This window comes from Gadus chalcogrammus, chromosome 23 (genome assembly GCF_026213295.1).
Source record: "Gadus chalcogrammus isolate NIFS_2021 chromosome 23, NIFS_Gcha_1.0, whole genome shotgun sequence".
In the NCBI taxonomy this organism is placed as follows: Eukaryota; Metazoa; Chordata; class Actinopteri; order Gadiformes; family Gadidae; genus Gadus; species Gadus chalcogrammus.
Genome location: NC_079434.1, coordinates 1,335,671 through 1,357,128, shown reverse-complemented (window position 1 = coordinate 1,357,128; position 21,458 = coordinate 1,335,671). Strand labels below are relative to the sequence as shown.

Below are 21,458 nucleotides of genomic sequence, written 5' to 3'. Positions count from 1 at the left end.
ACATATTTATATCAATTGAGTATCTGCACACTGTCTCAACAGCAGAGATGAAGCGAGCCAGCAGAACTTCCAATGAGATGGAGGCTTCTGCCAAAATATGAAAAGCATTGAATGTTTTGGGGATGGTGAAAGCATGGGAGAGATGAAGAAAGTGAGCTTTTAGGATATGCAAATATTGGCAAGGAAGGAACCAGATTTCAATTAGTTCAGAGCGCGATTAATAATTTATCCCGTTTGTCTGCCTCTCGCTCGTTGTGATGAAGTGCTTGGCTTTGGGGAGAATTAGACGGCTACATTATTGGGATTCTCCTAAATCCATTATATATAGCAGAGACAATGAATAGAGATTCTTCAATTAAAACCTTCAATCTGACGAGCTGAGCCTTGGAGGGTGTGTGTTTAACTAATCCACAAAATATGCCTTCATTTATTTTATTGTAATTCCAGCTTGTTAATGACGCGTCAACAGTAAACATGTTGAATTAAGAAATGTCATGAGTGTACCACGGTTCTAGGCTATGCAATTCTCCTACAAACCACACAGAAAAGAATTTCAGGTTGGGACTGTTTATTTGGTCTCCATGTTACAAATCTATTTCAAATTAGAGTCATCCTATTTAACACAGCAGGCTACATTCTTAACCAAGACAAACAATAAAAGCTCCTACAAACTGATCGTAGGTTTGCAGTTAGGTTTGAGGAGGAAAAAAAATGCTTTGAAATCAGTAAAAAAATATTTAGAGAAAGCAATTGACCCTGGGAAGGGTATGGCGCTTCTCTTCAACCCTGTTCACCATGTTGTGGTAGAGGTTAAAAAAAAAAAAAAGTATATATATATATATATATATATATATATATATATATATATATAGAGAGTCCTGACAATTTGGTTATTAACAATTAATAAAGAAATTACAATCAAAAATATTTACAAACATTTACAGGGAGGGACGTTCCTTTAACTTGTGGGGAAGGTAGTAAAAACAAAGACAGTCCGAAAATAATATTCTGGAAGAAACGGATCGTAGAACATTCCCTGATGATTGGTAGAGCTGGTCCACGTGGTCTCCAGACATCCAGAGAGGAGGGTGTCTGGTTCTGGGCCTCAGCTGTACCGGCTGCCCCTGCTGAGGGTCCTGTGTCTGGAGGAGCTACGGCTAGACCAGGGAGAGGACCTGGAGGCACAGCACGGGATTACACTCACACCTCACCACAATGAAGGAGCACACAGACAGATGGACTGACCAATTGAAGTCTAGCTCCCCCAGGGCCGAGTGACCCTTCAGCAGGCTCTGCTTCTAAATTGCGTTGACGAGTGTGATTGAGTTCAATGCATTAACATCCTGCCCCTCCCCCTAGTCCCAGGCTGTGGTCTCCGTTGGCCGTCCCCTGGTGACGGTTCGAGGGGTCTTACCACGAGCGCCGCTCCGAACTGCGGTCACTGTGGCTCCTCCGGCGGCGCCTGCACCTCCTGCTGGCGCTCCTGGAGGAGGCACTGTCATCAGAGTCCGACCTGCGACCCCACGGCCACCGTTAGTTTGGGTGGGATAATATGAATGCAGTACGTTGATTGGATAATCCTCCCCATGCCCCTAGTTTTTATCTTACTTCAATGTTCTAATGCAGTCATACTCAAGTAGCGGCCCGCAGGCCTTTTGTGGCCCGCGGGGTGTCTATTAATGGCCCTCGAGCTGTTTTGAAAAGTTGTTTTAATTATTAAAAAAATAAATAATAAAATAAAAAAAAAATCGTGCTGGGCGCTCTTATTTTGAAACCGCGCGCCGCGATCTCAATACGAGGCTGGGGGTTGCAACGATAAACAGATAGCACACCAGCCCACAGACCGCTCCAGCCCTCCCAAACTCGAGGCAGACAGTCCATCTCAGCAGCAGTCAAGGCCGATTTAGGGTCGTTTTCGACGCAGAGACGTAAGCACGTAATTTACACAAGGGACTTGTTTTAGACAAGTTTTGATTTACGGTTCCTTTAAGGTTCCTTAAGGATTGCGCGTGTTGCAAGGGGATTCTCCGCCAGAACAGTAGGGGGAGCAACGAACAAATCTGTGGGCGTGGAAGTGGAAATCGCTGGCTTGTTTATATTTATAATTAAATATAAACAAAAAAATACGTTCTTGTGTTTTCTTCTTCTCCTTCTTCAAAATTCTTCATTCGCTTCTGTCACAGCCTTTTAAAAATGGCGCTATTATGCTGTAAAACAGGAAATGTGAGACTCCTGAAAGGATGTGGTTAGCTGGCCAATCACAGTCTTTGCGAGCTGCGTAGGGCCGTAGTGTTTTAGTCGCATAGTCAGGAATTTTGGCCGACGCACTTAAGCACGTAAGGGGGGATATTTTACCGCGCAAGGGGGGGTTATGTATCTTACGTGCTTACGCGTTACGTCTAAAACAGAGCATATATCGGCCTCAGTCACACGTATACCGACCGGCCCCTTGAGTCACTGAAAAAAAAAATTGTGGCCCCTCATCATTTCTACTTGAGTACCCTAATGTAATAAATGTGTCTATATGCACTAGCCAGGACTATTCAATGATCATTGATGCATTAATGAGTAGCTTATTAGTTTCACTGCTGTTCAAAGTATAATTACTATTATAATAAGAACCCCTGTTGTCTGTGACACAGCGTTAACTAGATGGAGAGATGGAGCTGTCCATGTTGTGGTGGGGCTAACACCACCCATTGTATTCTTCTATTGCTCATCAGAATAGAATGAGTTGTTCCTCTGCGTCAAGCCCTGAAGGAGTTCAATAGTTCACCTGGACCTCCTGGTGTAGGACCGACTCCTGGAGTGGCTCCTGCTGTAGGTCCGTCTGCGGGGAACACGACCGCTGTTAGACGCTACTCAAGTGAATAAAACATCCGTTATCATGTGAGGAGGGGCAGTCCCAGACTCTGCAGGGCAGCGGTGAGGACCTGAGCAGCACTGCTCGTCCCTGGCCAGGATACCTGTGACTGCGGTAGCTCCGATACGTGCTGCTGCGGCTGCGTGAGCGCCTCCGGCCGCCTCTCCTCCGACTCCTACTGCGACTGCTGTGAAGACAAGTCAATCAAAACAGGGGGTCACCTGAAATCCCTGGAGGTAACAAAGGCCCAGGTTCAAGATGAAAGTTTAAACGTATCAACAAAGTACCCTTCTTCTCAACAAAACATACTACAGACCTCGATCAGGAGGATATTTTGATTAAATGATAAATTAAATGAGCTCCGACATGAAAAACCCTAATCCCTCCCCCAGGCCCGTATGGTCCACTTTGGATTCCAGGATGAGCCATCACATACCTGGAGCTGTAGCTGGAGCGGCGAGATCTACTTCTAGACCTGCTGTAGGAAAGGGAGCGGCTTCTGGAGCGAGACCGGTGGCTGGACATGGAACCGGACTTCCAGGGTGTGTGGGACTCCTCCCTGGACCCAGCCTGGGAGTCCTCTTCACTGGAGCTGTCCTGGTTCCGGGGCCTCTGGTTGAGCCGGGCCGTCTTCCGCACCTCGTCGAAGAGGGAGCCTGGTCGAACCCGGCTCTTGCTTTTGATCTCCATCTTGACCCCCTGGGACCGGGGCGTCAGGTGCTCCGCCGGGCGGCTGCTCTTAGAGGAGACCGCCAGAAGACTGGCTAACGCTAACGGCGTCGTTCCTTTCAAGGGCTTCCATTTCAGGTCCAGAATAGTTCCCACTGCTGCGCAGTGGGAACTGATGTCAAAGATTGCCGGGGGTGGAACTTGGTTATGAAGCGTGTCGTCCTGGGTGGTCTTACTCACCGAGTTGATAATAGTTGTCAGGGTTGAATCAGGAGTTGTGTTTAACACAGGCTCTACTATGGACTCAGTATCATGCTCCGGAGTACAGATGTCCATATCATCCGCTGATGAAGTCTGAGCCTGGGCGATACTGTTGGAGGATGGATGATCAAGCAGTTTCTCTTTGGGGTGATTCTCATGGACAGAGCCTCTTGGTCTGAGATGCACCTGTTCTTCTCTCCGGTTGGATGGAGTTTTTGTCGAACCATTGTTACCAGAAGCAGGGATATTGTGTTCCTTGCTACGCACATGGTCAGGTGTTTTAGTGCTTTCAACTCCAGATATATTATGCTTCTCTGCCCGTTTCTCTTTCCGGTTTTCGACCTCATCATCCTCTTCTCCGAACTCTAAAGGTGGCTGCCAGTGAAAGGTCTCCTTCAACTTGTGGCGTTTCCTTTTGGATCTCTTTGCCTTGTCCTTGGGGTGTCCGGAGCCAGATTTGGTCTCTCCTCTCCTTTTGCGTTTATGTTTGCGTTTGGACTTCTTGCTCTTGCGTTTCTCCAAGTGGGTGACCTTCTTTGCGCTCCTGGGAAGAGCCTTTGATCCAGGCTTGGAGCCAGCCTCTCGCTCCGACTCCGAGCTGGCCTCCCCTTCCTCCTTCTCAGAGGCTGAGGTCTTGGCTAGAAGGTGTTCAGAATCGCTGTCTGAATCCCACCCAGCCAGGACAGACAGCTTTCTCTGAAGGGCTTCACTGGCTCCTGGGTTGGGCTTCTGAGTTGCACCAGTACTGTTTGCTTGGCCCTCTTTGTCTCCATCGCTGTCCCATTCAGACCTGCTGTTCGGGTTGGACATTGAATTGGTACGCTTTACCTGGTGACCTTCAGAATGGTTCTCCTCCCCCTTTATAGATGATACTCTTTCACTTTTCGTACCATTGACATTCGGGCTGTTCTCACCACCCGTTATGGCACCTGAATTGGGACTTTGATTACAAGAAAGGGAAATGTACTTATCTAAATTCTTGATTCTCTTTAGAGAACTGTAATATTTCTTCCACTCTTTTTCCATAGACTTCTTCCTGTCTTTACCCCTCTTGTGTGAGTCGTGGTTGGAGTCTGATCCGCTACACACTGCATATCTGCTGCGGTGTTTATGGGGAGACCTAGACCCCGACCTAGATCTACCCCCACTCCGGGAGCGACTGAATGAGCGGCTGTACGACCGACCCCTGGAGGAGCCACTTGAGGAACCGCTGGGGGAGCGCTGTGTTGGGGGTCGGCGGGCCTTGGGACTGTACCCACTCTGCGAGTCCCCTTGGGTAATCTTTGGGGTAGCTACTGTTTGGACCAGAACCATCCCAACAACAGGCTCCTGACCAGAGGGGAACGGGGGAGTGGAGCCTGGATTTGCTTTCATTTCCTGAATATTGACATAGGACGGCTTCCAGGGCTTTTGACCTGGCTTCCAGCGAGAGGGTGGAGGACTGTCACTGAGTGGGATTACCGGGACAGTTTCGGGAACTGGAACTGTAGGAACACCCGCCACAGGTGGGACTTTGGGCTCTGGAATCTTTGCTTGCACTTGAGTCAATTTCCGTGTCCTCAACTTGCTCTCGTTACTTTTTCTGGGAGATTTAGAGGAAGTCCTCCTCCTGGAGCATGACACAGACCTGGATCTGTAGCTAGATCGCGCTCTCGTCCTGGATCTAGAACGAGAGTGGGAATAGGACTGAGATCTTGATCTGGAAAGCGACCTAGAACGGCTTCTAGATCTCGATAAACTTCTTGATCTCGAGTAGGACCGTGACCCTTTCTGAGATCTGGAATGGCTGGATGTGTTGGACCGGGAGTAGGAGCGCAACTTTCTGGAGGAAGGAGGCGATGACCTCTTACTGGACAGTGTGCGTCCAGGACAGGGAGCTGAGAGAGGTCCCCTTAGCTGGGACTGTCTGGCTGAGGAAAGAGACCGCTCACTCCCCGAGGTGAGCGGCTCCGGAGGCTTGCTCTTGGAGAACTTCTTTTTGGCATGCCTTCGTTTCTTGCTTTTTTTCTTGCGCTTTGACTTTTTCTTCTCCTTTTTGGCTGGGAGGTGTAGGCTGGACCGATTGGACTCCTGGCCAGGGGAGCCGTCCTGGGAACGGGACCATGCAGAGTCACTCCTGTCGCCCCATCTGGTTGAAGAATGGTCATTCAGCCTGTTCAGTTAAAGAGGAATTAAAGAGTTTCTCAGAGTAGGACAGACATTCACCTCATATTGTTGAATGAGTCATATACATTACATCACAACTAAATAAGTTATGTTCCAACTATGCACTTGCACTGACCTACTCTGTTTACTTCTTTAGCTACTCTGAACAAATGTCAAGTTGATTTATTCTTTAGGTTTTTGAACTCCAGAAGACGTTAGGTAAAGGCTGTGATGTGGTCCTACCGGTCCCCTCGGCTCCACCTCTCGGCGCTGGGGGGGTGGTACACCTGGCTCCTCTTCATCTCTTCCTTCCAGTGGGGCGGGGTCTCGCTGCTGCCTGGCTCCTCTGCCGAGGCCGAGCGAGACTTGGACTGAGTGGGAGTGTGGTATCTCTGAAGAAAGAATAAACTATTACCATTTAAAAAGAACAGACGCTTTCCACAATATAGAGTCCAAGAATAGAGTTGCACAAATGAATGTCAATTAATTGCACATATTGATATGATCTTACATCGATTGCCAAGGAATAAATCATTTTTTTCTCAATGAATACAACCCTTCTACACGAGTACTCTCTGACATATCTGCTTGTGAAACCAGAGAAGCATCCACTCTGGACAGGGATCCTACCATTGTCCCTCTTCCCTTGATCTTGCGCCCAGACTTGGTGACCGTGGGCTTCAGGTCACATGGCACAGACGACTCGTCATGCTCCGTTCTACAGAAAGACTTGAGCACGTTACACTCTACTTAAAATGATAATGGCAATTTCCAATCCATATATGGAAAAGTGGACTTGGTTCCTCCATGTCTATAGAACCGACTGACCTCAGATCTGGCAACCCCTCCTGCAACGCCATGCCCCGCCTCAGCAGGAAGCGGTTCTCTGGGACGGGTGGAATCTCCTCCGGCCTCACCACAGCTTTGCTCCTCTTCCCAACATGCTCCTTCCATCCCTCCTCGTCTTCATCGTACCCTCCCTCCTCCAGGTCCCCCTCCACGGGACTGTGTGAATACCAACGACAAGGCTGTGAACAACTCATCCTCTAACTAGAAGACCATGGGTGTGCTTCACTATGGACTGCTCATGAATGAAGAGGATAGTCTAGGGGCTAGGGAGTTTGCAGGCATCCATGAGCCAGATGCCAAGCCCCTACCTGCTCATTAATTCCATGTTTCCTTCCCAACTCTACTGTATTTTGCTTTGGAGAAAAGAAGGGTGCATTAAAAAAGGTTCTTTAGGTAAAATCTGAGAGTTGAGAGCAGAAAAAAGCAGGAGAGAGTATGTTTTTTAACCTAACAACAAAAACCATGTCCCCTCCTTCCCTGCTCCCCCACTCCCTTGATGCATTTCACACAAACCTCTGATTGCCCAGAAAGACGGATTCCCCAAACCAACCCTGAAGCGATGGCGGGAGCCGACTAAAATATACATTGTGCATCCCCTCAGACAGAGATCGTCACTACGCATTTCACTTACTCATGACGGTGCTGTTTCTTAAATATGAGCTCTGGACTCTTACATATAGCACATACAGCTTCAACACAATGGACAATTGCATCATAAATACGATAAATGGAGGCTGGTAGGAGGTTTCCCTCCGGATGGATACATAAGGTCATGAACAAACACCCAGGTTTCCCCGTATCGGAGAGGGCGTGGTCATAGTATATGGGCTACGTAAGGTCATGAACTAACAGTGAGGTTACCCTTGATCGGAGAGGATTGGGTCACTGTTTATGGTTGTGTTCTCCGAGCGATTGCTTGCGTTGCGCCTCCTGCGCTTGCAGCGCGTGCGCGTGCCAGCCTCCCCGTGGGGGTCCGAGCCAGAGGAAGACCCCTGGCGGCTCTGGGACAGGTCTGCACACTGAGAGGCCCGCTTTCTCTTGCCCTCGAGCACTGAAGAAATAAAGGTGGTGTTAAATGGTGGAAAGACCGGGAATACTACACTACATGACCCAGTTACATTGATAGGCACCAGAGTTCTTTGGCCCACTGGGTACTATACATTAATTCAAAAACACAATCATTATATTGTTGCAGGCTTTCGTTCTGTTTTCTAAAGGATAGTACAGGATATATTATTATAAAACAATACCAATGGAACCCAATTTGATTGATCTATTTACAAAAACATTTCATGCCCAATAGTATTGCACCATATTTTACACTACGGCCGATGCTGTTTATGGTTAATGATTAAATATAATTAACGCCTTGTAATGTTCTGCATAAACATTAGCGGCTAACTAGGAGGTGAACTTAACGCAGTAACAATCTAATTACACAAAGCCAATTTGAAAAGACTATCAAAGCAAAATCAGCCAACGAGGGCAATGATTCCTGTGTCGTAGTAGCGTTTGACCATTAGGCAGTGTAGACAGCGTTGCGAGCGCTCACCGTCGTTGGCGGACTTGGTGAAGAGCTGCCCACAGTCCACCACTCTGACGTCAGCGTAGGGCCGGCTGGCCGAGTCCGTCTTCAGACCCTCCACCTTCTTGATCACCTCGAAGCCGGAGATGACCAGCCCAAACACCACGTGCACCCTGGGAGAGGAAAGGAGGGTTGGATCCTGATCCATCTGTCCACCAGCACCAGCAGGTGGGGACTGGGCAGTGGTTTGTGATTGATTTCTAGCAGGAAGGGCTCTGGGTTCAACCCTAACGTCCACTACTGCAGGCCTTCTTGAAGAGTTTCTCCAAGACCTACCGGCTCATTCATCAGCTGTATCCATACGGTAACTCACTAAGTTAAAGGACTACATAGTAGGGTAAAATAGTACCAGCCTGGTATATGGAGGACGAGGGGGGGATATGGTGTTGGGACTTAATAAGCATGAGCACTTGAGGCTAGACAAGAGGACTTGAATGCATGACACAATATTTCCTGGTGATTCAGTGTGTTCAATAATCACTTATTAAAAAGTTTGTCGGTTTGGCTTACCCATCGAGGTGAGGCGCCATCTTGGTAGTACTGTGTGAAGAGCATCCAGAAGCCAACAAGGGGAAGGTCATGAAACAAGGGGGTGGGGGGACAGGGACAGGGCCCCAATTAGTATACATCAAGTTCCCCTTGGGAATAACCACACAATATATGACTTAATCAACATGGATGTAAGAAAATTATGCTTCCTATGAGCTCCCTTAACTCCCAGTATGGTGAATAACCACTGATCTCGACTGGACGCTGGGTGACACGCATAGAAATGCTCTCAATCACATTGAATGATTGGTTTGTTTCTTGCTGTTGTTACAAAAAGGTAATTGCACACAACACAACTTTTCTCAATACAGAGTAGTAGGGTTGCAAAGGGGTGGAAAATTTACGGTAAATTTCCGGAAACTTTCCGGCAAATGACCATGGGAAGTTAAACTTGGGAATTTTAGAAATATTTAAAATCGGAATTAATGGGAATTGGGGTAATTTAATCTAACTGTATCATATCCAAGCATAAATGAATTAGTTATATTGTTATAAGTAGACACAGCAAGCAAAAAAAACATTTAAAGACTACAAAAACCTGAAAAACATAATTTTAGCAGATTTATTTCTAAGTAACTAACAAGTCTTAATTATTTTAATCTTTCATTGAAGAACAAAAACATGAACTTTGAGTTAAATATGCTCTGGGCTCAAAAGTGTGGTCCAGGTTTCTAGAAGTCATCAGTGCACATGTGATGGAGGAATGCACAGTGCATGTAGGGGGCGTGGTCTCAATAGCCCTGCAGTAAGCAGTGTGCTAGCGTGATTGAGGAATAGCATAGATATTCAAGTTTACTTGCATGAAATCTGGTTGTGTTAGTCAAGATAATGCTAAAATATATTTTCTAGTGCTGTCAGTTAAACGCGTTATTAACGGCGTTAACGCAAACCAATTTTAACGGCGTTAATTTTTTTATCGCGCGATTAACGCAATTTATTATAAAAAACCCTAACCCTTTTTTTTTTTTTGGCTCAAAACAAAGAAGCAGTAGCCTGACTGCTATGTTCAAGGCAGTATGTTTGTATGTTCATCGTATAATTGCACTATAGGCTTTTTTTTGTATCGTCCTGTTTTGATCAGTATATGCCAATGTTGTTATCAATCGAAAAAACATTTGCACAAGGCAAGCCGATGCACTTCTCCATGTTGATAAGAGCATTAAAATTAGAACAATTAATGGGACAAAGAAATCAAGGGATATTTAGCATAGAAAAAAGATTTGCGATTAATCGCGATAAAATATCTTAATCGCTTGACGGCACTAATATTTTCCCCAACTATATTTAAGTCCCCTGTTAAGAGCCAACCTTCAATTTTGTAAATTCCTGTATATTCCCATAAATTCCTGTTAATTCCCATGGAAAGTTTCCAACTTTGAAAATTCCCGGAATTTTGCAACCCTACAGAGTAGTGAATAAATCAAGTAAGTGAGACAGAAAAAGAGAAAGAGAGACAAAGAGAGGAATACAGAGAGAGACCACAGCCTTGGAGAGACACATTACCTTGGAAGGGCAGGATGTTAGAGTTTCTGCAAATGTTACAGAAAACGTGTGGAGAGAAAATGTAACACATTTGTAGGTGAGAGTCGATGTTTCTCTGTATTCTGTGAATTCTAACTAATAGAGGGTCGGAGGCAGGGTTATGCTTATTGGGACTTGACTTGAAATGACACATTTGACCTGACAAATCAAAACTACGAGAATCAAGTCAACAAAACCCCAAAACTCCTATCTCTCAACTGCCATGCGTGATAGTCCAATAAAAAGATGAGCACAAAGTGTGCAGTCGGAGATCTAGATGAGGTCCGACAGGAGAAGGAACGCTACGCACACCGTCTGAGTACTGGGCTGGTACTCACATGAAGAACTGGGAACCGTTGGTGTCCTTGCCGCGGTTGGCCATGGACAGCAAGAAGGCCTTGTCGTGTTTGAGAAGGAGGTTCTCGTCTGAGGGAAGGGAAGGAGGGGAAACAGAGGGAAGAAGGTCTCACAAACGGGCCCAGACTAGTTCCTGGAGGACTACCACTAAAGGCTGATGTAGAATAAGTAATGTGGAGTGGAAGATCTCATCCGACATGGTGGTTAAAAGGAGCTTACCTCTCTCGGTGGCCTGTTAAGAGTAGGTACTTTGTGAAGCTAATAATAACAACCTTTGAAATTGTCCTAAGAAGGTATTATTTATCCAACATACCTGATGTAAGAAAAGGCCTAAAATTAGGTATTCCAGTGTAATAAGAAAGTAGTGAGGGTAAGTAGATTGTGGACATTTTATGACTAAAAAAGCTGATTGCTTTACAGCCTTTATGAATTGTAATGGATCTTTAAATAAATTGCCAAGGTTTTAAAAGACCCTGTGTGTGTGTGTGTGTGTGTGTGTGTGTGTGTGTGTGTGTGTGTGTGTGTGTGTGTGTGTGTGTGTGTGTGTGTGTGTGTGTGTGTGTGTGTGTGTGTGTGTGTGTGTGTGTAAATATATATGAACATTACAACGTCCAGCAGTAGCATGGTTTTACATAATACAGTTTACATTTGGACTGATACATCAAGGTTTAGAAGGAGCTGGTGAACTTGGGCGGGACATTTGTGGGTGGTGTTACTGAGCGTGGTGTCTTACCTTCTCATTTTGCAAAAGACCACTCTATAAATAAAAGAATATGTTGAAAATTTTAGGCAGGAAAGATCGTAGCTTTCAATGAAGAGAGAATGCCTAGCCTCCATGCTGATTTGAGAGCTCACTACTTTCCCTACACAAAGTCCAAACCCGACTGCAGAGGTCAGAGTTCAGAGGGTTGGGTGAAAAGAATACATACAAAAACATCAACTCCAAGGAGACCGGGTCTACCACTAATATGCACATTCAAACAGAGCCACTATCGAGGACTTGGCAACCTAATGAGCCTTGAGACACAATAAACCACTTCCTGCTCACCTTCAAAGTAGCCCCCGTATATCGATTCCCCCCCTCTTCCATTGCCTATAGAAAGAAACAGAAAAACTTGTATGATGAGGATTCGTTACGGTGCCTCTTTCACCTACTATGTGGTGCAATGACAAACGTCTGGGTTCACCTTCAGTGAAGTCTCCTCCCTGGACCATGAAGTTCTTCACCACCCTGTGGAACGTGGAGCCTTTGTAGCACAACTCTTTCCCTGTGGTTTTGCCAGTTCCTTTTTCTCCTGCAAACAAAGGAAACATGACATAGCGTTAATTGTGTTTTATACAGAAAGAACAACTGGTCTGAGCCTATTTAAAAAGGTGCCTTTGTACAATTTGTTTCATTTACATGAAACCTGGAGCGGTCGGGTGCACCAAATAAAGAGTGTTGATGAGCACTGCCTACCCTGTTTAACCCCCCCACATGAGGCAAATCCAGCACATTTTGATGAATGGTTGTGGGGGCGGGGAGAGTGCTAACAAACTTGATTACCTTTTAAAGCCATTTCCTTGTTACTGTACCTTCACATCAAAAGCTGCAAAGACGCTTTGGTCGCTCATAAAGTACCGCTGCGAATATTTCTGTTCGCTTTTGTCGCTCAAGTCGCTCATGACTTACAATTCAATTTTGCAGACGCATTTAAAAAGGAGCCGTATGCTTTTAGTACAGACAGCCATATCAAAGAGTGAACTCCCATATACTTTGGCCATATTGCAGAGACGGTTTTGCTTGTTGGATAAAGTGCTTCGACAGCAAGTAGGACAGTGATTCCCCTCCAATATATATATTTATATAAAAACTCCTAAAATGTAATTACAACCGAGAACAAAAAAAAGTTGTTGATGATCTGCAAGTCATGATCTGCACTCATTCGTCAAACAAATTGACATTGGAGCACATGGCTAATTTGCGTACGTGCACAGGACTGGCTGGCTCCGCAAGGCAAATAGTGGAACATATTTATCTATTTATCTCTAGACTATTTAATTAAAAATGATTCACCTCAGGCTCCGTGAATAGTGGGGAATAGAGGGATAAAAGACAAGAGATATATCCCTTGTCATTTATCCCTCGTCTTGTTGATTAGTTTGTGTATGTGACGATTTCAAAAAGGTGGTTTGTTTAAAGCATGACTACACGCGATTGGTTGGTTAGATTGGTGGTATGGAGAGCAAATTAAAATTATTCCCGCTCAAATACGAATGCTCTAGATCGCAAATATTTTCTATAAATACACATAACAGAAATCACAGCTGTCATTATCACTGTCACTGACAGCGATATATTGTTTCACTTCTTATGACAAATGTACTTCTTGTAAGTCGCTTTAGATAAAAGCGTCTGCTAAATGGTCATTTGTCAGCTGTCTATCCTCTATTAAACTGCATTGAAGTGACACGTTTGTTCTGTGCATTATTCATTTGTATTATTATTGCATTATTATGCATGCATTATTCCTTTGCACAACATATTGTGGCGACCCCTCCGTGGTCGCGTAGGGGATCCTGGGAGTTAAGTGTTTTCAGTTGATGAAAGGGTTTTTTGAAGTCACTTGTTTGTTACTAGGTTAAGTGGGGTTAATGGTGTGTAGTTCCATTGTTGTGTGATCTCGTGTTTCTGTTATGTTCGTTGGTCGTTAATAAAAGCAGTCCATAGTCGTGCGGTTTATGGGGTACGGAACTGCATAATTGGTTGAAACTGGGCTCCCGTCTCGTCCTTCCCGTGCTGCTCGCCACAGTATTATTCCTTTGCACAACACATGTGTTTTCGATATTTGAAAACGATATCGTCCCATTCAGAGCAAGGATGATTAGTATGCTAGGATCTCGGTTAGCAGGCATCCATCGCGCCTATTTTACAATAATCTCAAACGTTTCATTAACTCACACACCAGACCAACCAACCAAGCATGACACCTCCGCCCATGCCAGAGCCTTTTTGATGCGATCTCTGAAATGAAAAAGGCTCGGATCCTACAACACCGGGTGCCCAGTTACAGCCGCGATTAATTTTGCAGTCAACATTTTGTACAGTCAGTAGGAACCAACAAAGTAGGTAGGAACCAAAGTGCCGGTGTTCGGTGTTCCCTGGGATCCACGCAAGCGAAGAGCGTCTACATTCCGATTGGCTGTCAGTATTTTGGCGCTGAAACAAGTCAGTTGTTTGCATAAAGTTCAGCCGTCTTCAACAATTTGTCGCTCTGGTCGCTAACCTTTTGCCACTGGTAGCGTTAGACGCTTGTGTCGCTTTGGTTGCTCTTGCCCATAGAAAGTGAATGACTTCCGGTGATTTGGCAGCTCAATTCGCTTCTGATGTGAACGCACAGTTAAGGTTCCCCAAGCTAAAACACGGTTGGTTTTAAAAAAGGCCTGCCCCTTCAAGACATGGCCTGGAGACATGAGATCAAACTCCTGTTTCCACTTAGGACACAGGAGGGGTGGCGGGAGAGCTTTATGGTGTCTGAGAGGGAGAGAGAGAGAGAGGGCTCCCTGTACACAGAAAGTTGGCTGTGTAACTGGTCTGTTTGATAGTGGGGCCTGCTTTTTGATTCCAACAATTGAGGCAATGATTTGGTTTCCGAATGACAAGAAGGGGCAGGTTGTTACAAGAAGAAAAAGGACACATTGGAGATCCTTCAGAGAGCAAGGGGAACCCAGCCAATAGGAAGAAAGCTAGGGTGGGTGAGAGCGACAGAAAGATATTGTACTTTGTGGATACCTGACCAACTAGGAAAGGAAACACTCCGACCAACCAGACAAAATAAAGGATACATTGGTAAGTTCAGAGAGAGCAAGGGCCAACCAGGCCTGGAAAAGGGAGATGGAGGCCGAGACACAGAGAGAGTCTTGGTATGGATGCCTGTTTGGAAAGCAAGGCTCCAACCAATTAACTCTCTCCAATTCTCAGACCCCGCCCCCTTCTGCCATTATGTAGCTGGCGGCCAGTGAGGGTGAATAAAACGAGAAGCAGGATTGATTTGTCTGCTCTCTCCAGATTTACGACCATGTCATACAGGGCTGCAGCCCAGTCAGTGGGACCACCCTCAGAGGAGCACAGGGCCATCCCTTACCACCAGGACAGTCCACTGTCTAGTTATTGTGTGAGCATCTCATCTTATGGAGTCTCTCACGTGCCCTTCAGTGTTATCATGGCATGGTGGGACCCCCTCACCTTCTCAGGATCAGGCTCCCATCCATAATGATTAATTTCAGTTAATTTCCTTCATATCCAGTTGAGTAAACAGGAACATCATTAAGATTTAGGGGTATTTAAAAGCATCATAAATAAGCAGTGGAGGTAATCACTTTAGTACGTGAATTAGACCACAAAGTACTTGCCTGTGCAGAGACAGAGGAAGTTTTTACTTGTCTTGGGACAGAGGTCGGAGAACAGTTGGAAAACGATTCGCCCAACTGCAGAAAAAAGAAAAGAAAGAAGATGTAAAAAATTAAATACATACAACACAAAGTAATGTAATCAATACAATCCAAATAGCATTTAAAGGTGTTGAACAGGTGGCCTTCATGGGAACCCACTCAAAGGGCACTCAGACCACACCTTCACTCATGAAGATATACCATCTAATGAAGTGGATCTTTATAGAGTAGGTCCAGAACTATATATATACATATATATAGTTCTGGACCTACTCTATAAAGATTATTATTTCTGGCAAAAGATAGGTCCAGAACTATATCGATAGTTCTGGACCTATCTTTTTCCAGAAATAATAATCTACCATTATATTCCTGAATAATAATGTTCTGTTCAATCAAGACCAGACACCACTTACATACCGGTGAAAAGAGACTCAATCTTAACATAAATACACACAAACAAAGAACAAACCAACTGAATCTGGGATGCAAATAACAAACTGACATACTGCACAATGAACAAGTAGCCTGTAATCCAAACAGTAACAACAAACCGTTTTCTAGGTATGGGATTATTTATGAATGAGACACCCATACACCGTCTTCAACACCATGAAGCCTTCAGAATCTCTTACCAGGTTCCCGGTTGAGCTCCACATCAAAGTAGCACTGAGGCCGGTCTTTTATGCCCATCGTGGTCAAAGTCAGTCCGACCTAAAAAGAGTATAAAAGCACCAACAAATTAACCAGCTAGATGGGGTCACTCCCGTTGAAACTACCCAACGTGGGAACTGGGAAGACATCAAAACAAAGTGTGTGTTACACGGATAAGATTTGAGGCACGTCTCGAGTGAGGGAGGTTGAGAGAGAGGGACATATCAGTGAAGTCAATATGCAACAGTATGCAAAACAATTCAGTGCAACCCCTCCCTGTTTTCACAGCCGGTCTAATGTGACAATGTGACAGAAGAGCTAAAGAACAGGTTGTACCGGGTTGGATATCCAACCAGAAAAAGGCTATACATACAGCTACATGTGGGGAAGGAAAGCGTAAGGCTAGCCTTATAAGATAAAGTGTTACACAGAAGCCCAAGCAAGAGTCCAACTATAGGAACAGAATGTTCCACAGGAGGCTGCTAGGACCAGGGCGGGCCTGAGGCATAAACAAACTAAGCAGCTGCTAGGGGCCCCTTGGCCACCAGAGGGCACCAAATCGTGTGTTGAGGTTATTTTATTTATTTTAACTCGATTATAATAGATTAGTGATTTGATTTCAGTACCCTTGATGTTAAAAAGACACTGGTTTTGGGTAAATAACTATATTAATACAGGGATGTAGGGCTGGGCGATATATCGAATATATGCGATGTATCGCGAGATGTTCTCCAGGGGATGTATAAAATGCCCCTGTCGCGAACATCGAATACAAATTGGCACGTAATCTGTTTATTTTTGCCGCCGCCGGCATACTCATTGTGCGTTCACACCAAAAGCGACGGGAAAACAAAATCCCATATAAAGTGAATGTAGATGTGTATCGGGCGAATTCTATCGGGCAAACTAATAGTGCTCGCTTGTTCAAAAACTACGGTGGGCAGTATGTGCCAAGAAGCTGTTACATGACATCCAATACTACCTCATCGCGTCATTCGAGTGATGATGAGGTTCGTTATTTCAAAAAAATGTCAAACTGCATTGAATCATTAGTGCAAGCTAATGATGTATGAGTAATTATTCCTCGAGCAAGATAGTGAATTATTTCAGTCATCATTCACGCTGGCTCAGAGTGAAAACGCGTTTGCATTTCCTGTACGACGGAGTGCTTTTTGTACCTCTCGGCAGTTCATAGACCTGAAGAACATGGAAGCCTACATGAAGCTTACCCGTCCTATGTAACTACATATTCATTATTCTTCTCTCAGGAGGATAAGTGAGATTTTTGGCAGAGATAATTTTACACCAATGAGGACTTATTTATGATTCAATGAATACGTTGATTTGAGGTAATAAATGACTGAAAATATTACACGAGAGTGTCCCTTTAACAATACAAAATGGGTTATGGGTTGATGTCTGAATGGGGCCCCTAAGGTAAATATCACAGGATATGCGATGTGATATATCTAAAAGCCCTCTAAATCCTGAAATTCTGCTTATGCCACAAAGTCTGTGTGGAACCCTGAATTTATGTTATCAATTATGGACTTCAAAAATACTGTGAATACAAAATATAGGCTTTTAAAGTAGGCTTATGGTTTGGGGAAATCTAAACCCAGTGTGATATCTGTTAGCATGTGCAGGCCGTGCAAGTCAGGTTATAGGCTATGAATCCGAACGAATTAAGTTATTGCCCATCTTCAGCTGGCCATCCCCCAGAGATGCACCACAACACAGGAAATCAAATCTACGAAATTCACACTTGGGGAGGACCCCCAGTTCCACCCCGCTCCCCCATTTACACCCACTTTTGCACCAATTGAAGGAGGGGGGTCTTTATGCGTCTTTGCCCAGGCCAATAAAGATCCATTCCTGTATTAATGCAATTTATAATGAAACATGGTATGCTGTTTGTGTCAATAATCATCAAGTACAGGCTTGCAAAGGCTTGGGGGCCCTAATTCTAATAGAGCCCCCAAAAGGCTTGGGCTGGCCCTGGCTAGGACTGGGAATCCCTACTTTCCCTATACTTTGACAGCGTCTGCTCAAAAGTTTTGACATAAGCACTTTTGTGAAAATCCCTCAACCCTTACAAACAACAATAGGCTACACGTATATACAACAGCGAAGCAGACTTCAACTACACACCGCATCCATTTCAATACCCAGGGATCAGGGACAGATGGGGTGTTGTGGCACGAGGGTTGTATTAATAGCAAGTTATAGCAGGATGCCTGACCCTGTTGAAGGTTATAGGTCTTGTATTGTCGTGCGGAGAGGGACCAGGTTAATTATAGCCAAACGTTATCTAATCAGAACTAAACCTGGTTAATTAGACAACACACTACCTTCAGACTAAACCAGGTTAATTATAGACAACACGTTATCTAGTCAGGACTAAAACAGGTTAACTATAGACAAGACGTTATCTAGTCAGGAATAATCCAGGTTAGTTACAACACGTTATCTAATCAGGACTAAACCAGGTTAACTATAGACAACATGAATCTAGTCAGGACTAGACCAGGTTAATTATAGACAACGGAACTTATCTTCAGACTAAACCAGGTTAATTAGAGACAAAAGGTTATCTAGTCAGGGCTAAACCAGGTTGGACAACACATTATCTAGTCAGGACAAATCCAGGTTAATTATAGACAACACGTTATCTAGTCAGGAATCAACCAGGTTAACTAGACAACACGTCATCTAGTCAGGATTAGACCAAGTTAATAACCACCAGCAGAATTAGTTCTAGATGTCAGTAAGAACATGCCAAAAAAAAGAGCTTTGATTCATTTTGTCATTTGTAAAAAGTACCACTTCATGTTGTCTGAAATCCAGGTACTCACTCACAGTGAGACCAATCCCTGAGATGTAGAGACACATGAAATTATGTTGTGTACAGTGTAACTAACTCACAGTCCAACCTAACCCCTGAGATGTGGAGACCCATGAAGAGATGTGAGGGCTCGACTTTACCTCTTCCGGTTGTTGTGTAACGATGCTAATGACTTAAATAGTCCCGATCATACACTTCTAATATGTTATAGCCATATCTATCCTAGACTACAGTAAATACGTAACGTAGGTTATTATTCGACAGCCCCATCAGTTAGCATGGTAGCTAGCTAACCGTCTGTGACCACTTCCGTCCTCAACGGGACTTAAGAGCAGAAACGATCAGCACAAAGCAACCTAATTTATAAGACATTGTCCAAAATCAAAACATAATCCCTTCTGGTTAATTGTTACTGTTCCACGAATTAATCAATACACACCTGTATATAGTAGCAGCCGTCGGGTAGCTGGCGAGCTGTTGGTCTCTGACTGCTGTCCGGAAGCCTGCTTTACTTAGATGGAGAGGGTCCTGGTTTGTATCGTTATCACGGTCTAGCGCAACTTCATTTCCGGTGTTGTGTCGAGATCTGTTTCCCCGTCGAGATGTGTTTCCCCTAGTCCCAGATAATGACTGTCAGGATGCGTTCCCCCTGTTCTAAATGGTCAAATTGAATGATATCAGCCTGAAAATCACAGCACTTATCTGTTGTGGGGAAATAAGTCAGCAGTATGAATTTGAAAGATGTGTGAGCCTCCTTTCTTATGGAACAGAGGGGGAACAGTATCTGACAGTAATATTCCAAGCTGTCAGGATGCGTTCCCCCTGTTCTAAATGGTCAAATTGAATGATATCAGCCTGAAAATCACAGCACTTATCTCTTGTGGGGAAATAAGTCAGCAGTATGAATTTGAAAGATGTGTGAGCCTCCTTTCCTATGGAACAGAGGGCCTTTTCGGGTAATTTCGGACGGGGGCGGGGACTAGGGGAAACACATCTCGACACAACACCGGTCTTATACGAATGGTGCTCTCCATTTGTATGGTACGCCGGTACGGCGGACCTGCTGTAGCGAGAACGTGACGCAATTTCCTGGCTCCTAGAACCCTAAAGCGTTCCAGTTTCTCATTGGGTAGTCAACGTTATTCAGTATTTAGTAAATTATTTATCTCCATTAGCCTCTTTAGCAAACCAGCTCGAAAACAAACAACTCAACTTGACATTGTATTTAATTGCACGTACAGCAAGACTGTGCAATGCTTAAATTGGTGACCGGAAGTAATCAAGTGTGTACGGCATTTCCCCCCCTGAAATAATTCCATATTACAAAAATCAAAAATAGATTGTGTGACAACTATATCAAAGTAAATCTCTGCCATTGGATTTTGAAAATAAAAAGCCATTGAATTCTAAGCGCTGAATATTCATGCATTGAAATAAAGTATCTGGATTTTTTGCCTCTGAATATAACTCTTACATAAAAAAATGTACACAGCATTTTACCCAGTAGCCTATAATAGGACATGCTCAAAGGTAAATCGATGTCATTAAACACTGACTGTAGCTTTTTATGGGGAGAGAAACAACGGTGGTGGACCTTACTAAATGCCCTATCCATTGTATTGGTCTGTAAAATGCTAATCATACAAAATAAAATGTATTTATTAAGCATATTTTATGTCAAGGTGGGGGGGGGGGGGTCTTATCTTTTATTTGTTTTTCTTATAATTATAATGCAAACTACTGCAGTATGAATTAACCGATGAACTTATGCCTGTATTTGAAATGTGTGTGTGATTGCAGTGACGTGGCTGGATTTACATGTAGCGTAAGGGTAATTGTAGTGGGTTAAGGAGCCCAATTTGATGCTGGGGCGATCTGAAGCCCGTTGCCCACTGTGGAACGAGAGCGCAGAGCCGACAGTATTGGGCAACTGAAGCGGCAGCGGCTGGTAGTTCCAGTGGAAGCACGGCGGGCCTCTGGAAGAAGCGCCCGACAGCAACCTGCTTTTAATTTGTCATCCTCATATCTGTATCATGTCACTCGGTGCGGAATAGTGTTGGCTCTGCGTGCTCGTTGCGCTCTGGTTATTCCACCACAGACAGAGGCATATCAACCGTTTTGCTCCAGCCACTTAAGAAGCGCCCGGTGTCACAAAACGAATAGGCCTACCCCCAATCCAATTGATCGAGGACGATGCAAGCATTAAAGGGGACCTATTATGCTTTTTCGACTTTTATGACCTATAAACGTTGTTACAATGATTGATAGTCATGTTTAACCATACACAAAAAACGATGTAGATTTTCGGGAAACACTTTCTCTCATCTGGGCGCTTTCAGCATTCTCTGTCAACGCTCACTCAAAGACGCTTGGTTTCGTCCTTCTCCGCCTCCTCGCCCCCCTCCTGCCAACCCAACTCCGTGGTGATTGGTTACCTTCCTTGAAGCGCGCGGGCAGATTTGACCAGGCATATGGGGGCGCGGCAGGAGTGCCTCTACGTAGATGATTTCCCGGAAATGTGAACAAGTGAATCGCAAACGTTGTCCCGAGTGTTTAGCGCTCTGCACAGCCACCTCAGCCCGTTCTGCCTGGTCCAGAGCTGCATCGAGGGTCTGGGGCTCGGTGAGGTGGACATGCTGCCCCAGACACTCCGGCACCAGTCCCCGTAGGAAGGCGTGGATGCCAAGACCTCCCGTGCAGCCGCGGGGAATTCCGGGTAGCCGCGCCGG

At 44.8% G+C, this 21,458-nt stretch overlaps 1 protein-coding gene across 3 annotated transcripts; it reads right to left on the bottom strand.

The window, feature by feature from the left end:
• Positions 1 to 96: 96 nt before the first annotated feature.
• On the bottom strand, positions 97 to 19,758 carry nktr (natural killer cell triggering receptor). Of its 3 annotated transcripts, none has more exons than XM_056583820.1 (17): positions 19,169 to 19,758; positions 15,866 to 15,944; positions 15,192 to 15,266; positions 11,987 to 12,094; positions 11,848 to 11,892; positions 10,781 to 10,868; positions 8,883 to 8,912; positions 8,340 to 8,485; positions 7,649 to 7,838; positions 6,767 to 6,943; positions 6,569 to 6,656; positions 6,182 to 6,330; positions 3,300 to 5,945; positions 2,967 to 3,050; positions 2,777 to 2,830; positions 1,415 to 1,513; positions 98 to 1,175 (listed from the first exon to the last, which is right to left on the bottom strand). In XM_056583820.1, exons 2-17 carry the CDS (start codon positions 15,921 to 15,923, stop codon positions 1,106 to 1,108), a joined length of 4,107 nt encoding a protein of 1,368 aa, XP_056439795.1. In that variant the 5' UTR covers positions 15,924 to 15,944; positions 19,169 to 19,758; the 3' UTR covers positions 98 to 1,105. The 3 variants fall into 3 exon arrangements, with proteins under 3 accessions (XP_056439797.1, XP_056439795.1, XP_056439796.1); XM_056583821.1 differs by lacking the exon at positions 19,169 to 19,758 and adding an exon at positions 18,810 to 19,161; XM_056583822.1 differs by lacking the exons at positions 11,987 to 12,094; positions 15,192 to 15,266; positions 15,866 to 15,944; positions 19,169 to 19,758 and adding an exon at positions 11,533 to 11,556 and having other exon boundaries at positions 97 to 1,175.
• Between the last annotated feature and the right edge of the window lie 1,700 nt (positions 19,759 to 21,458).

Coding starts and splice junctions, on each gene's coding strand:
- nktr (XM_056583820.1), bottom strand. CDS start 15,923: ATGGGCATAAAAGACCGGCCTCAGTGCTACTTTGATGTGGAGCTCAAC. Junction 8,486..8,882: donor ATGGCGCCTCACCTCGATGG/GTAAGCCAAACC, acceptor TTCCTCTCCCAG/GGTGCACGTGGTGTTTGGGC. Junction 7,839..8,339: donor CACCAAGTCCGCCAACGACG/GTGAGCGCTCGC, acceptor TTATTTCTTCAG/TGCTCGAGGGCAAGAGAAAG.